This window comes from Rhagoletis zephyria, unplaced genomic scaffold (genome assembly GCF_001687245.7).
Source record: "Rhagoletis zephyria isolate East Lansing unplaced genomic scaffold, Rhagoletis_zephyria_1.1 Rzeph_scaffold_00001, whole genome shotgun sequence".
Taxonomy (NCBI): domain Eukaryota; kingdom Metazoa; phylum Arthropoda; class Insecta; order Diptera; family Tephritidae; genus Rhagoletis; species Rhagoletis zephyria.
In genome coordinates this window covers 2,048,945-2,064,416 of record NW_016157085.1, presented here as the reverse complement: position 1 = coordinate 2,064,416, position 15,472 = coordinate 2,048,945, and the positions used below count along the sequence as shown (strand labels likewise).

Genomic DNA, 15,472 nt, shown 5'->3' with positions numbered 1-15,472 from the left:
CCCACTTAATATTATATAAACATCCGAAAACATTAGAACGTTTGAAATATATCTCGTCTCACTTTTTTGAATTTTTCACTTGGTTGCTGAAGTAATGAAGAATTGAAAATTCATAAAGGAAAATTATAGTTTTTGTAAGTTTTATCTTAATACCTTAAAAAAGTGTAGACTTATTGAAAAATGATAAATGAACGTGAGATACTAAATTTAATAACCCTTAATTTGATATATCGTCCTGTTTATAACAATTAATGCAAACCATAGATATTAAAAGCCAAAGTTCAATTTTAAAAATTCATACAATTTGATTCAATAGGGCGGGCTAAAGATAAGTTTTAAATTAATCTTTCGTGGCCAATAACAATTGGCTTAGACCTAAGACATCATAATATTACTATTACAATACGGTCAAATGACTTTCATTTTCCCCCATACAAAATCGACCCACCCTAGTATATATATTTATAGTTATAGCGTAGCGTATGCGAAATATTCCACGCCCCATATTTATCGGAGATAACATTTCGGGATTTGACGAAGTTACATCCTTCAAATCGGTCTATGTTTTATTGAAAAGGGGTTTAAAAAATTTATTGTGGCGTACTTATATACATATCAGAGCGTACGGCAGTCAGGTTTACCACTGAAAAACTTTTTTTGCTGCCTACCAAAATGGATTCTTTCCTACCATTCAAGAAAACGGCGTTTGACGGCAGTAAGTGAATTTTTTGCTGGCTTTTATACTTAAAATAAGATTTCCAGTTAAACAAAAATATCAGAATAATAGCTAGTATATACATAGATAATATACATAGCACACAGAAAAAAGTGGTGTGTGCTTTTAAACCGAATCTGAGGTCCGTTGGGCCTGTCAGACATGAAAAATCGTAGCAGAAAATAAAATTCCGCTGTAGAATTTTTATACATCACTCATTTGCATACACATATCTATTATAAAGTATATTTATGTACATAAATAAGTAAGGTAAATATATGCTTCACAAATTTCCGGGTCTAGGAGCCAACGGGCGGAGGGAAAAATCATCGCGCTACGGGTTTGCCATTAATTTATTCGAGTTACGGTTAAAAACTTTCGAGATTCTCCGATATACTGGAAATATGTATGTTTGACTAACAATAATTTGTTTTTTTTTTTTAAATTTTCGTATATGATAAAAAATAACATATTATGTAAAGACATACATTTGTTATTAAGTATACATTTGAATCGCTCTTCTAGTGACATTTAAAATATTTTAACAACGATGTTAAAGAAAAATATCTGATTTATAGACCTGCATTTAAGTAAGTCCATCAATTCGATCACTTGATATCCCTTTAGATACCCAGTGGGTACAACTTTTTATAGCGTATACGGAGTTCAGAGAATCGCCGAAGTTGATTGGTGAAATTCTGCCTATGCCAGTAATCAACGAGTTTTTTAAGATATTTGGCAAGCAGTTGGACCCATCCAAAAAAAAAATTTGGGTAAAACTGATATGGTCCCAATTTGACAAGCCTACTCACAGTGCTGACAAAGTGACACACTACAACAAACCAGAGATGTTTTCTGTTTTATGAGAAAGAAACCCACCAACTCCAATCTAACATAAAAGCCAATTTCCACTCACCTTTGCAAATGTCCCTCGACGCCTGGCGGCAAACTACCATCGGACACAATGTAAACAGGCTGACCGCCTGCGCCTCCTGCGCCAGCATACTGCAATCCACCCTGCACCACTACCTGTCCATCGGCAACCAGGCCACTCAAATCACTACCCGAGTAAATTTCTAGACCCTTCTGATCACTTGTAGTCGTATAGATAACCGTTTTATTGCCATCATTGTAAATCAAATCGATATGCTTGTCTGTTGGATACATATCCGATTCCAGCTTCGTTGTTACAGGCAAATGTGAAAGCTGCTTTCCAGCATCTGGTCCAGTTGTAGTATAGAGTATTTGTTGGCCGCCACCTCCGCTACCCGGCGGCTTCTTCGGGTCATCGTATATATCCACCTCCGCCTTGACAACACTATCCGGCTCATAATGTTGCAACATTGATGCATCCAATGGTGAAGTCTGATAGACTCCATGGTCATTGGCCATTTTCTGTGCCTGATTGAACATCGCTGCAGCGACAGCATTATCGCTAGGCATCAATTTTGTCGGATCGCTAACGATGCGTGTCAGTATGTGTTCGCCAGCCTCATTGCGTGACAGTATGTGATGTTCACCGTTGATAATCTCACGTGAAATAATTTGTTGTTGCTCGCCATTCGGTCCAACTACGCGTATTATCTGATTCTCATCGAATTCGATCTTGGCCAAGGGCTGATTTTCTGTGGCGGCGGCCGCTGCAGCGGCAGCGGCAACAGCTGCTTGCTGTTCATTCAATTGGGCAACCATGCGCGCATCAATCACATGCTCATCACTGGTCACCGTCGCACCACCTGAGCCCACTGTGGGCAACACCACCTTCGGACTTTCGTAGATGAAAACTGCATCCTTGTCGTAGAGTTTTGAGGAGTCTGTGTGCAGATCGAGTACGTTTACGTTCGTCATGGTGGCCAACTCGGGCTGTGGACTATCCGGTGAGCGATGCATGAGGGACAAACCGTTGGCGCCAGCGGCAGCGGCAGCAGCTGCAGCTGAAGAGGTGGTGGTTACAACGTTAGTGACAGATACAGCACCAGACGCGAGTGAGACGCGTGTTGGGGAATTGTGCGTTTGTAGCTGTTGTTGTTGTTGTTGTTGTTGCTGTTGCTGTTGCTGTTGATGTTGCTGCTGTTGCTGTTGCTGTAGATGCTGCTGTTGATGAAGCTGCTGCTGCTGTTGCTGCTGTTGCTGCTGTTGTTGTTGGAGCTGTTGCTGTTGTTGCTGCTGTTGTATGGCAAGTTCGTTTGAGGTGATGACACTAGTGGTGGCGGGCGATGCGGACATCTTATGCTTCTTATGCTTAAGCTCCAGTTTGAAGCACGCGTAGTGGTATAGATGTGGTTTTGAGCGAAGCTTTCGCGCAGCTTTTTATACTCGTTTTGAACGTTGCAAGAGCTTTCGAGCGCAATGACAAGCTTTCACGTGTGCCACGTCGTTGGTAAGAGCTTTCATGTACGTTTAAGCCTTCAAATGATTTCAATGCTGCTAAGCTACGCTTCGCTGATCCTTTTTTACGTTCTATGGCTTTCTAAGTTAATATGTTTTCCCCTTTACTTCTTGTATTTAGTGCTACTTTAAACTTACTGCTAATAATTTTTGTCTTTTTCGTTTAACTTTTGGAAGCTCTTTTCTTGACTATGTCCTATATCCTTAATTACTAATTTCTTAAAGTTATATGCGTTGCTTGTTGTTTAAAACTTTTTTGATTTTATTTTTACTTTTGTAAACGGCACTAAGAATCTCAGTATATGTGGACGGAATTCGTTGCGTTGCGTTACTTTGCGTTACGTTTTAACGGCTTTTCTTTGTTTGTGTATGGCACTTATGGTATTTCGCTTTATTTAGAGCGCATTAGCGGCAGCTGTTGTGGGCAATTGCGGCAATAAGAACGGATTGGTGTATAATTTGTTAGCAGAAAATGATGCTACAGCCTGAAAGAGAAATAAGGGGGAATTAAATTCAATGTTTACAAGAGTGAAAATTTAAAATCTAATATTAGATTATATAAATCTCTAATTTAAATTCTGTAAACAATAATTTATTTGTATTTTTTTTAAGGAATTGACTGATAAATAAGTCCATTTTCAGTATCCTAGCAAAAATCTAAAAAGTTTTTGGCAACTGAAATCGTTTTAGGGCTATGTTTTTCGATATCTGGGTACAAGATACATACCAAAATGACTACCCAGCAAACCTTAAAAACTTTGTGATAATATTCGAGCGATAGTAAGAAACATTATTTAGTAGGGTTGCCTCCTATGCATTAAAATAAATGCATTGAATGTAAAAATGACACGAAAATTTAAATAATATTACCAAATGAAATTTATTAAGATAATTTTACAGCCAAATACATTTTTCTACTGAGCTGAGCGAGTTTTTTGGATTTGAAAAGTATATCGAGCTGTCGAAATTTTTAAGGATATACACAGAAGTATATCGAGTTTTCACTGTTTATCGGTTTATCAAATTCTATCGAGTTACCAGAGTGTAAAGAGTTATCGAAATTTGTCGGTAGATATTAAAATTTATGTCAAAATAATCGGGTGAAATTTATAGTTATCTTCAGTTTATCGAGTTATCGATGTATCGGTTTACATTGAGATGTGTAAAGTTTTGGTTTACCGAGATTCATCGAGTCCCCAAAATGCTCATCTATTGGTGGTCCAACTTTATTTAGTTATCGGATTTTAGTATTTATGGAAGTCATCGAGTTATCGATATATAAAAACTTGTCGACAAATTAAAACATTTCGAATCAATTCCAGGCCTTGCTGAAGTACTTCAAAGGTATAAATTTGGTAGTCACGTTTTAGTTCCGGTAAGTATTTAACATTGTACCTTGTAAGTTGAAAAAAATCGCCAAAGCTCTTCAAACCTAGAAAAACGGTTGAATTTTCACAGTAACAGACACTGGAAGGATAAAAAAACATGTAGCCCATTCAATTTTAGTGTAGTAAAGTGCAAGCTTGAAACACTTAGAAGTTAAGATTGATTTTTGAGATTTTTTTGTTCATTTTCCTCTAGAAAATATAGCGTCTGGAAGAAAATTACTAAAAGGCTAAAATTTGCTTAACAAAGTTTGTTGTGTGACCGACAACGAGATTGTCAGATAGGACCGTTTTAGTGAATAATTTTCCTGGTACCATTTTCTTAAAAAATGTATTAATTCAATATAAAATAAAAATTTTTTAATTTGTATATGGTAATCGCTTATGGAGGACCGCAGAATAAATGAATTTGATCGCACTTTCATCATAATTATACTTTTTTTGTTTTATTCTTTTATTTTTTGTTTTATTCTTTTATTTTTTGTTTTTTTTGCTTTTTGTTCGTACACCATCGAGCGCCACCCCGCTGTTAACAATGGCGCTAAAACACAAGTCCAAAACAACTGGAATGTGAAATAAATGAGCTACCGTCGCTTAGTCAAGTAACAGAATACATACAAAAAGAACTGCTGCTGCTGGCGCACTTGGTGGCCAAATTCTTTTGTATTGACTCCAGGAGTCTACGCTGATACTGCAAGCACAACAACAAACAAAAACGGAACTCGAAAAAAATAGAGAATAGAAAAAGTTGCACAAAACTAATAGCCACTACCTACGCATTCGTAGCGCACCCAGCGCACGAACGCTTGGACCACAACAGCAGCCAAGACAAGCACAAAAACAAAAACAATAATAACAACCCATGACAACAAATGAAATACAGCGAAGAAATATAATAATTACCAGCAATCGTTCAGCGTGGTGTGGTAGCAGAGAGGGGAGGGCATGGCGATTTTTGCTTGACTCTAGACTGGAGACTGGGTGCAAGAATGCCACGAAAAGCTCGTAAATAACAATTGCAAAGTGAACCACCACAACAGCAACAACAACAAAAATAATAGCAGCTGCAAAAGCAGCACAGCGCAGCACAGCACAGCGCAGCACAACAACAAAAATGGTAAATAATGACTAGCAACAATGAAAAAGTATCGCTAACAATAGCAGCGAGAAGAACAGCACCAGCAACAACAACAACAGCAACATTGCATGACTATACACTTAAATATGCCTGCAATGCCATAGGCGACAATGAACACCAGCCAACCGAACAAGGCGGCTACAGCAACAACAACAATCGCAGTCACCAAAGTTATCAGCCTAACCAACTAGCCGCGCGTGTAAGCTAGTTAAAGTGACCGCAGCGCTAGGAGCAGCAGCGGCAATAACAATTTGCATAAAACACATAGCAACAACAGCATCACAGCTGCTGCTGCGGCTGCTGCAACAAAGTCTTGCATGAGCAACAACAAAAACAACAGCAACCAGCTAACAGTATTGTGGTGCCACGACAAAGCCATGTCGCGCTTGTCGCCTTATTTATGTGCAGCGTGTTAAATGCTGACTACCAACGGCACCAACAACAGCGGCCAACTCCACTACATTCTTCCCAATCTTGAGCTTTTCCATTCGCGTCGCTTGAAAGAATAAAAAAAAAACTATGTCCAGCTTCTCTACAACGCGAATATTGCCTGGAGCGTTATAGTCAAATAGGGGCACACAGCTACATACATACACATGGGACATACACAGATAATGGGGTATGTGCCACGAAATGCAAATATTTTGTTGAGAACCGTTTTAAATGCTGGTGTGCTGTCGTGTCTACAAATAAATAGAACAACAATAACTAAAGGAATAACAGTTTATTTACTTGAATTTAGCTGAACTTTTTCGTATTTATGGTGTGCAAAAAATTTACTTTATTTATTTATATGTTTTATTTAAATTTTCATCACTTCTTAATACATAGTTAACTTTAAATTGATAAATTTTCAATTCCACTAATCTGGTTTACGGGTGTGCCTAAAAGTATGCAACATGAAAGCCAAAGTCGACTGACTTTTTCGAGAAGGTAACTCCGCTGGAACTAAATGGGCGCCTTTTAAGCTTTGAGAAGAAGGCAAAATTTTTTGGCTTCATTCTCGACAGAAAACTGAGCTGGAAGGAGGACATTCCCTCGCAACTCTACCTTGAGCCTTTCATTTCGGCTACCGGACTCCTGTAGTTTCTTACAGGCTGAGGTATAACTATATAATGAAGGCTGTAAACGAACTATATACTACATATACATACATACACCTTAGATGCCTGACGAGTTTCGTCAAGGGTTCAAAGTGGTTCATCAAAGGGGAGTGACAAAACTGTTAAGCTGTGGATTAAGGCTTTTAAGAAAAAAAACATCCGGAACCTACTTCGTTGTTATTATTGCCACGTTTACATCGTCTCGCTTTGTTATCCAGATTTCTGCAATCAGCTTTTAAGCAACTTCGCGATGAGCTAGAGACTTGAAATTTTGCATGTAGCTCAGAACCCGGCTGAAATTTAATATTTACCAGTTGTATGCATCGAGTTTATTTTAAATTCTAGTGTTGAAATTTAACCGCCAAAATTAAGAGAAGTGGAGGTCAGTTAAGGTGAATAGAATTGAAGTGATGTGAGTTCAGGGGAGGTGATAAGTTAAGGTGAGTTTAGGTGAGGTAAGATGAGCTGAGATACGGTGAGTTTAGGAGAAATAACATTAGTTTGGGTGAGTTGAAGTGAGGTGTGAGTTTAGATGAAATGAGGTGAGTTAAGGTGAACTGAGAAAAGATGATAGTTTGAATGTTGAGGTGAGATGAGGTGAGTTCAAGTGAATTGAAGTGAGATGTGTGGTGAGTTGAGGTGAAAAGTGATGAACAACATAACGTAACACAGCATAACATGACAACAAAGCAAAACATAAAATATCGTAACATAACATAACAACAAAACATAACACAACACAACATAACATAACATAGCACAACACTTAACATAGCATAACATAACATAGCATAACATAACATAGCCTAACATAACGTGGCAAAGCATAATATAACATTACATAAAATAACAAAACATAACATACCATAGAACATATAATATAGAATAGAATAGATTTTTAAGAAATAATCAGTTTGAAAATTCTGAATATTTTTGAGGTGTGTTTAAAAAATCAAATTCAAATTATGCAATAATTGAAATGAATCATTAAAAGGTACAGTGACGAGCAAAATTGTAACATGGAGTAACCCCTTTTCTTTCAGCTGTCGCTATCTTTCCAAGTTCTAACGACATTCATACTGTTGTTCTGTATTTTTATTGGTACATCTTTGCTTCCTCTGTCATAACGATTTGAAGTCAATTCAACAACATTAAAGAAACCAGCAGACAAAAATGTAAATTAAGGCATATGTTACAGTTTTGCACTCATGTATTTTTAATAACTTTTTGACAATTTTCACAAAAAAAAAGAATTATTAACACAATGTTCGGTATGGTTTTGCTTTATTTAATTTCTGGTTGCAATTTGGCATACCTAATGTGCATGTCTGTAAAAATTCTGGAGGTATAGCCTCCCATATATCCTTGGTTTGCTTTCACAGCTCACGTACTCCATTGGACGGACTTGGATACTTAGTAAGATGCGCTTTTAGTTGATTTCGCAAATTCTCGATGAGATTCATGTCCTCGGATTGTGGAGGTCATTTCAAATTAGCAAATTTCTGCTTTTGTTCCAGTCTTTGCGAACATGTGCAGTGTGTTTTGGTTGCTTTTTCAGCAGAAACTCTAATTTTTTCGACTACATCTTGCAAATTTTGTTGAAATATGAACAGATACTGTTCCTTACGCATAATACGTACAAACGGATCAACAACATTTTTGAAATACAACCCCAAACTAATATTGACCGACCACTGTGATTCACAGTTTGCCTTACATGATGCGCTTAGGCTTAATTTGGGCCTTTATTCCAATACCATGCCCGGCCATCTGCTTAAAAGCTATTAATTTAGTCTTGTCAGACCACATAAGCCTCAATTAAATCTTAAAAATGTGTTTTTTATTGCGTTATGTAAGGCCTAACATATCCCAATAGGCAACGGTCCGGTTTTCGCGCGATGCAGCAAAACGCTGCCCCACTCTCGCATGTATTTTGATCAAATTTGCTTCTTTCTTCTTTTATGATCCATTTTGCTCAATTTGGCAACTTTTCGCCTCACTATCTACTGATTTGCATTCAATTTTATTACCTTAAGCGCTTCTGTAGTAGTGCCTGCAGCGTTACTTGCTACTAAGTTCACAAGATATCGGACTGTAATATATTTTGACAGACTTCCTTTGTCCTTAGTAACACTTTAGGCTATATTTTTTCTCAGTCTTAACATTTTCATGTGGCAAACTCCACATTTTTTTGCCACTTTCCCTACGGTCCCGCCTTTTCGCAGTAAATCTATTATTTACATTTATGTTTCCTGATTAACCATATTATTTATTGGTGATCACTTCTTGAATAAATTACAATACAGAAAAAAGTCATCTGACTTCCAACTAAGCAAAAGATAACTGTAAAATGCAAAACTGAGAATGAGTGCAAAACTGTAACATTTGCCTTAACTTTCATTTTTGTCTCCAGGTTTTTTTATTGTTGTTGGATTGACCTCAAATCGTTATGAGAGCGGGAGTAGGGATGTACCAATAAGAATATAGAACAAAAGTGTGAAAGTCGTTAGAACTATGAAAGATAGCGGTGGCTGAAATAAAAAGTGTTACATCATGTTACAGTTTTGCTCGTCACTGTAGGTATCAATATAAATGGTCTTGAAAAGGGCATAATTTCTAAACTGCTTGTAGGAGGGTTTCCACCCGTTTAAGAAGTCTAATACAACTAGCTTGAAAAATCTTTTACGATTTCTACATTTAGTAAATGAATAAATATATATGAAATTAAAAGAAGCTGAATTCACATAAATAAACCGAAGCTTGCTATGCAGGGCACCTTTTCAAGTTACCTCACTTCACATCTTTTCAATAAAACCAAAAAATTTTAAAGTAGTTGGAAATGTTTGAAAATACTAACATTTAGTTTGGGAAATTCGTCTAAATATTGCTTTTAGAACACAATTTTTCTCTGAGTGTACTTCTTATGGCGTCAAAGCTCTTTATATGAAATGCCTCTCAATGTAGTTTCTGTTTCTGTCCTTATAAAAAAATAAAGCGTAAAGTTTTCTTAGATTTTTTTCCAATTCGTATAACTTCGTTCTCATATGCCCTTGGCTTTAAATGCATACAAAACTTGTGTCAAAGCAGCATACATTCGATTCAAATAAAAAACAAAAAACCGAAAATTCCATTCAAATCTCTAATTGGACACACTTAAGACAATAAACTTCAAATAATTTGTAAAACAAGCAAAGCGGTACATAAAAGAAGTCGTGTCACCACTGCAAATCAATGCTGTTCGCATAGACGGCAAATAAGTTCGCTGCTTAAGTCTTTCGTATCAAGTGCCAGAATACACGAAATTGCAATTTAATTTACAAATGCTACAATAACCGAGCAATGCTGGCTAAGATAGTTGTAAGGCTCTTGTAAAATAATTCAAAGACAGTAGGTGAGATAGTTTGAACGATTTTTGTGATTCTGGCAAGAAAGTCTTACAAAAAATGTTAGTTTCGCACCTTCGAAAGGCGCTTTTGATAGAAAACCCTTCAGCCTGTTCCAAATGGAGATGAATATGATTTTGCTCGCGTTGCTCCAACTGTCGCCACTGCCGCGTGAACAAAGCATTGGCGCGCTCTTTTAGGGATCCGAGGTTCGAATCCTCAGGCAGCGTTTTTTTTTTTTAATTCGTGTACTTCTTACTTTTTTTTCTTTAAAAAAGAAAAATTTATTATATACATATATTTATTTTTATTCATTTTAGTTTCTAGAAAGTTTTATGTATTTTTGTATTATAATTTTTTTGTTAATCTCAATATCTTTTCTACAGAAATTATATATTTTAATATGATTAAATTACTTTTTAGAAATTTATTTTATTTTTCCTTTTTTATTGTTGCTCTTCGAAGGTCTTACATAAAAAGTTTATTTGCAAATTTTTTATGGTGAAAATCTCTTCTTATGGAAAGCACTTGAGCGTGTTCCAAATGGAGATGTACATCATTTTGCACGTGCTGCTCCAAACGTCGCAATGGCCGAGTGAGCAAAGCAGCGGTTTTATTTTTTATCTAATTTTCTTTTAATTTTTAATTAAATAAATAAAATAAATAAAATTAAATTAATTTAATTTTTGGAAATTGATTTTTATTTATTATTTTTTTCACTTTAAATTTTAGATTTTATTTAACCAAGAAATTTTATATATTTTTTTTAATTTAACTTATTTATTTTTAATTCAGTTTTTAGATTTTGTTGTTTAAAACAAATATTTTTTAATTTCATTTAAAGGAATTTATTTTATTTATATATATATATATATATATATTTTTTTGTTATGTTTTGGCATAATAACAATTATAATCAACAATTTTTATTGAGCCTAAATCCGTTTTTAATGAAAAGTTTTTTTCCACAGCACCTTACAATAAAAACGGCCTCAAGCTAAATAAAAATTGTTGAATATAATTTGGCCTCCGTTTTTTAATTTAACTTTCTTTTAATTTTAAAATTTTATTGTGATAAAAACAAAGATATTTTTTTATCAGTTAATTATGAGAAACTTATTTCATAATTTTATTTTTTTTTTCTTTGGTTTAATTTTTTTTTAACTCGTAGTTTTTATTATTGTAAAAAGAAAAATATAGATATATATATTTTAATTTAATTTAATTTTTATAAAACTTATTACTGCCGTTGTGGTGTAGTGGTAAGCAGTGCGCGCTACTACTCCGCAGGGCCTGGGTTCGAGCCCGGTTCAACTCAACAACAAAAAGTAAAACAAAAAACAAAAAAGGTTTTCTAATAGCGGTCGCCTTCGGCAGACAATGGCAAATAAAATAAACTGCAAAAAATCCCCCAGCAGATATACACAAATACCAAATCTAATAATATGTATAGCTAATAGCGTCTTTAATGACTTTGCAGCAGCCAACAGAAATCAAGCGCCGCTAAGTTTTTTATGTGGTTTGACAGCAATGTGCTCGCTTGCCTGCTTACCTGCCTGCCTGCCACGTTTGCAAAATACAACAAAAATAACGAAGAGTTGTAGAAATTTAATTTCAAATACCAAAACAAAGCTTCGAAGGCGCGCGCTCGCTTCACGCTTTACTACAAAACAAATTAAATGCTTTGCCAACGCCAGGTGCTTGCGGTTGGCGCGCATCACTCACTCAACTTATGGTCACGAAGGCAGAGGCGGTACGGCAATTTCAATTCTATACATGAATGAGGTGCAGCCTGACTCAACAACCAAGAAACAGCAGCGGCAGCAGCGATACACACCCCCACCGGTTAATGAGAAAAATCTGGTTATTGGTTTCATTTTTTGTTTGCTTCTTAGCGCAACCAGTTAATGAGAAAAATATTTTTGATAGCAAACTAATTTTATTTTTTTTTTTGTAAATTTCATTATTTTATTTTTCAAAATTAATTTATTTTAGTTTTCGTTCATCGCTTGATTTTAATGACAGCTTTTGTGCTAAATGCTATGCATGTAGCGGTGGAGGTTACGTGGTTGTGACTTTAGTTTCAGCTCCCGCTTGTGGAGTTCAATGTCCGCCAATGTTTGCACATGTTTTGCTAAGCAATCGCTTTGATTGTTATTATTTTTGTTGGTAGTGCGACAAGTGGTTGTCCTATGAGCAGTTAACAAGTGGATGAGCACTTATGTATATGTGTACATTTGACTGGCTCAAAAAATCTACTACCTTCTTTTCATTGCTCGGGATAGTGAAAAAAGACTTTTCGTCTTAGCGTCGGTTGAGTTGGTTCGTCCAATATTGCTTCGGACAACTAACTTCAATAAAAAAAAAAAAAAAAAAAAAGCAAAGCCCTTAGTATTAAGATTTAGTGGTCGTTCATCGCGAATTTCTATTTTCCATAAAAATAACACGAAATTTATAGAATCATCGAAGTTTATAGTTATCCAAATTTATCGAGTTATTCATGTTTACTGGCTTTTCGTTGGCTTTTCGAAATTTATAGACAGAAAATTGGTTGTCGAAATTTACGAATAGTTATTGAGCTATAAAAGTTTATGGGATAATCGAAATTTGTCCACTCAATGAAATTTATCAAGTTATCGATATTTATTAAAATTGTATTATTATTATAGAGTTAACGAAATCGAATTCTCCCAACTTATCGATTTATTAATATTTATTCATTTACAGAAAATTTCGATTTATTGAAAGGAAGTTTTTAGAATTTTTAAAATATATCAAGTTATCGAAATTTAAAGGTTGTATAGAATCTTATCGCGCTGCCAGAGTTATCGAAATTTGTCGATATCAAAATTAACCGATTTATTGAAATTTATAGAGATATCGAAGGTGTATCGAGTTATCAATTTACAGCGATATTTATAAATATTTGAGTCGCCAAAATTTATCGAGCGCTCGAAACGCACAGTTATCGAAATTTATCGCAATTTGTCGACTTATCAATATTTCTTGAGTTATCGAATTTCTGCGTTTTTAAAATTCATTGAATTATCGATATGTATCAAATTAAGGAAATTTATCGACAAACTGGAATGCATCGCGTGAATTCCAAGCCCTGCCAAAAATCTTCAAAGATGAAAAAAATTTAGTCACGTTTTAGCTCCAAAGCAGGAGATTTTCCGACAAGTAATACTGTACCTTATAAGTTTAACGACGTGCTTAGTTAGAAAACCTCGCCAGGTCTTAGTAAAGTAGAAAAACGTTCGAATTTTGACAGCAACTGGCATTCCTAGTCGAATTAAATGGCCTATAAAGTCGAATTAAATGGCCTATAAAGCTGCATACCATAAGAAAATCAGCAAAGTTTTATCAAAATTTCACAAGTTTTATTCAGAATTTTGGCTATGCAGTTTTATAGCCCATTTGTCCACTTTAACCTTGAATAACTTTTGAAGGAGTGAATTTTTTACAGCCTTTTCCTTCAAAAATATATATCGTTAGTTCCGATACATTGACCTAAAAACGAGTTCTGAAATATCAAAGTTGAAGATTTGTTGCGTCTTTTTCATTGTCCCGAAAATATTTGACAAAGTATTTTGAAAAACAAGATAGTAGATTTTTTTAACCAATCTGATATATGTATGTACATACATACATAACATATCTAACGACAGCAATTGCAGTTCACATGCCAGTAATGAGGACTAACAACCCAAATGGCCAGCCGTACACACATTGAAGCAAAAAATGAAGCAATTGATAAAAAAAAAAAACAGCAGCAGCAAGCAATTCAGCACATATCAACGTTTGCAACAAATAAAAGCCGATTGAGCAAAAAAAAAAAAACGAAATGCAATGAATGCGCAGCCATTATTGCGATGTCAATAATTGGAAATCGATGATGAAAACCAGTTAACAATACGCGACAATGACCACAAAAGGTATCACACACACATACACACACACACGGTCGCATGCAGGGATCGCCAGTTAGTCCGCTACTCTGATAGTAAATAGATGCGCAGATAACAAAACAATTGCGCTATGTCTTTAGAAAATAAAAACGCTAGCAATTGTAGCAGCCAGCCAACCAGCCGATTGTCGCCTAACGGCTACTGCTTTTGCTCGCGCCTCTGCCCTAACCAAACGTGCGCCTCTAGGTATGTACTTACTTACTTACTTACAACTAATCAGATGTTTTTCACCAGCCTGATGCTCAATTGGCTTGTCAGTCAGGCTGATGTGCGACGTTCGACGTCATTGTCTGGTTGGACAAGTCAACGGCTACCAACTATTTAGTATTTATGTACGTACTAGAGTATGTGTGTGTGTGTGTGTGCGAGTGTATATCTTTAACTGCCTCACCAGCCGGTTGCGATTGACAGGTTGATTGTTTGTTTGGTTGCTACTTATTTGCCTGATTTGGTGAGATGGATTACTCGCCGTTTGATTGTTATATCGCTGGTTTGTCGGACTATGCGTCCGTCCGTCTGTCTGTGTCTTGTTTAAATTGGTGTAGGTTATGATTTGTTTTGGAGCGTCATAAGTTGTTGAGTGGAAAAAAAGTAGTTGTGGCAGCTTTGTGGAAAAAAGTGGATGTGTCCAGTGGCATTCGTCGCTAGATAACCGGATTAGTTGAGCGCGCTATGTAGAATTGTTAGTTTGGCTGATCGAAGACAAGCAGCTCGCCAGCAGTAGACAGTTTGGCATTTCTTTGCTGTAGAGTTTTTTCCAGCTATGTATCAACTGCTAAGCTCTTTTTATTATTGCTTTCAACGCGATCGCATTTTTATAAAAGTCTATGGTGTCATATGGACTTTCTTTTTGTGTTAAAATTTTTAGTTGCTCATTCTCTTGTACTATATGAGTCACTAAGGGCGGCTTCTAAGACATACCACTGCCTCAAATTATTTACTTTGGCTACTAAGACTTCACCTGAAACGATGAAACAAAGTGGGTTAAGTTTAGTTTGTAACTAACATATAAACATAACATAACATGCCACAACATAACATAAAATAAATAAATAAAAATTCTGTAGCGTTTGATCTAAATGTGTTTTTGGAGTCGAGTTCAGTTCTAATGTCTATAACTGTAGCATATATAATTAACATAGGAAGGAGGAAAGTATGTACATATATGATCTTTATAATAAAATTCCTAACGTAACCCTTAAAACTGGATTTTCCTTTTTCTGTTCAAAATTTATTTTTTAATTTTTTTTCTTCCAATTTTGCTATGTCCTTAAAATAAAAATTTTGGAATTTAATGTTTAGTTTTGGTCCCCGATTAAAAGGCCGTAAAAGCGTCTATGCTTGAGCTTTTCTCCTAAAATAACTTTCGCCTGATTTAGTATTGATGTA

At 35.5% G+C, this 15,472-nt stretch overlaps 1 protein-coding gene across 13 annotated transcripts in view; it reads right to left on the bottom strand.

The window, feature by feature from the left end:
- The window catches only part of grh (grainy head), a 364,785-nt gene that overhangs the window by 307,866 nt on the left and 41,447 nt on the right, over window positions 1-15,472 (bottom strand). For all 13 annotated transcript variants that reach the window (XM_017614481.1, XM_017614256.1, XM_017614404.1 and 10 more), the window contains one exon: window positions 1,632-3,588. In XM_017614481.1, the coding sequence (XP_017469970.1) occupies window positions 1,632-2,941 (1,310 nt within the window). In that variant the 5' untranslated portion in view covers window positions 2,942-3,588. The remainder of the gene's footprint in view (window positions 1-1,631; window positions 3,589-15,472) is intronic.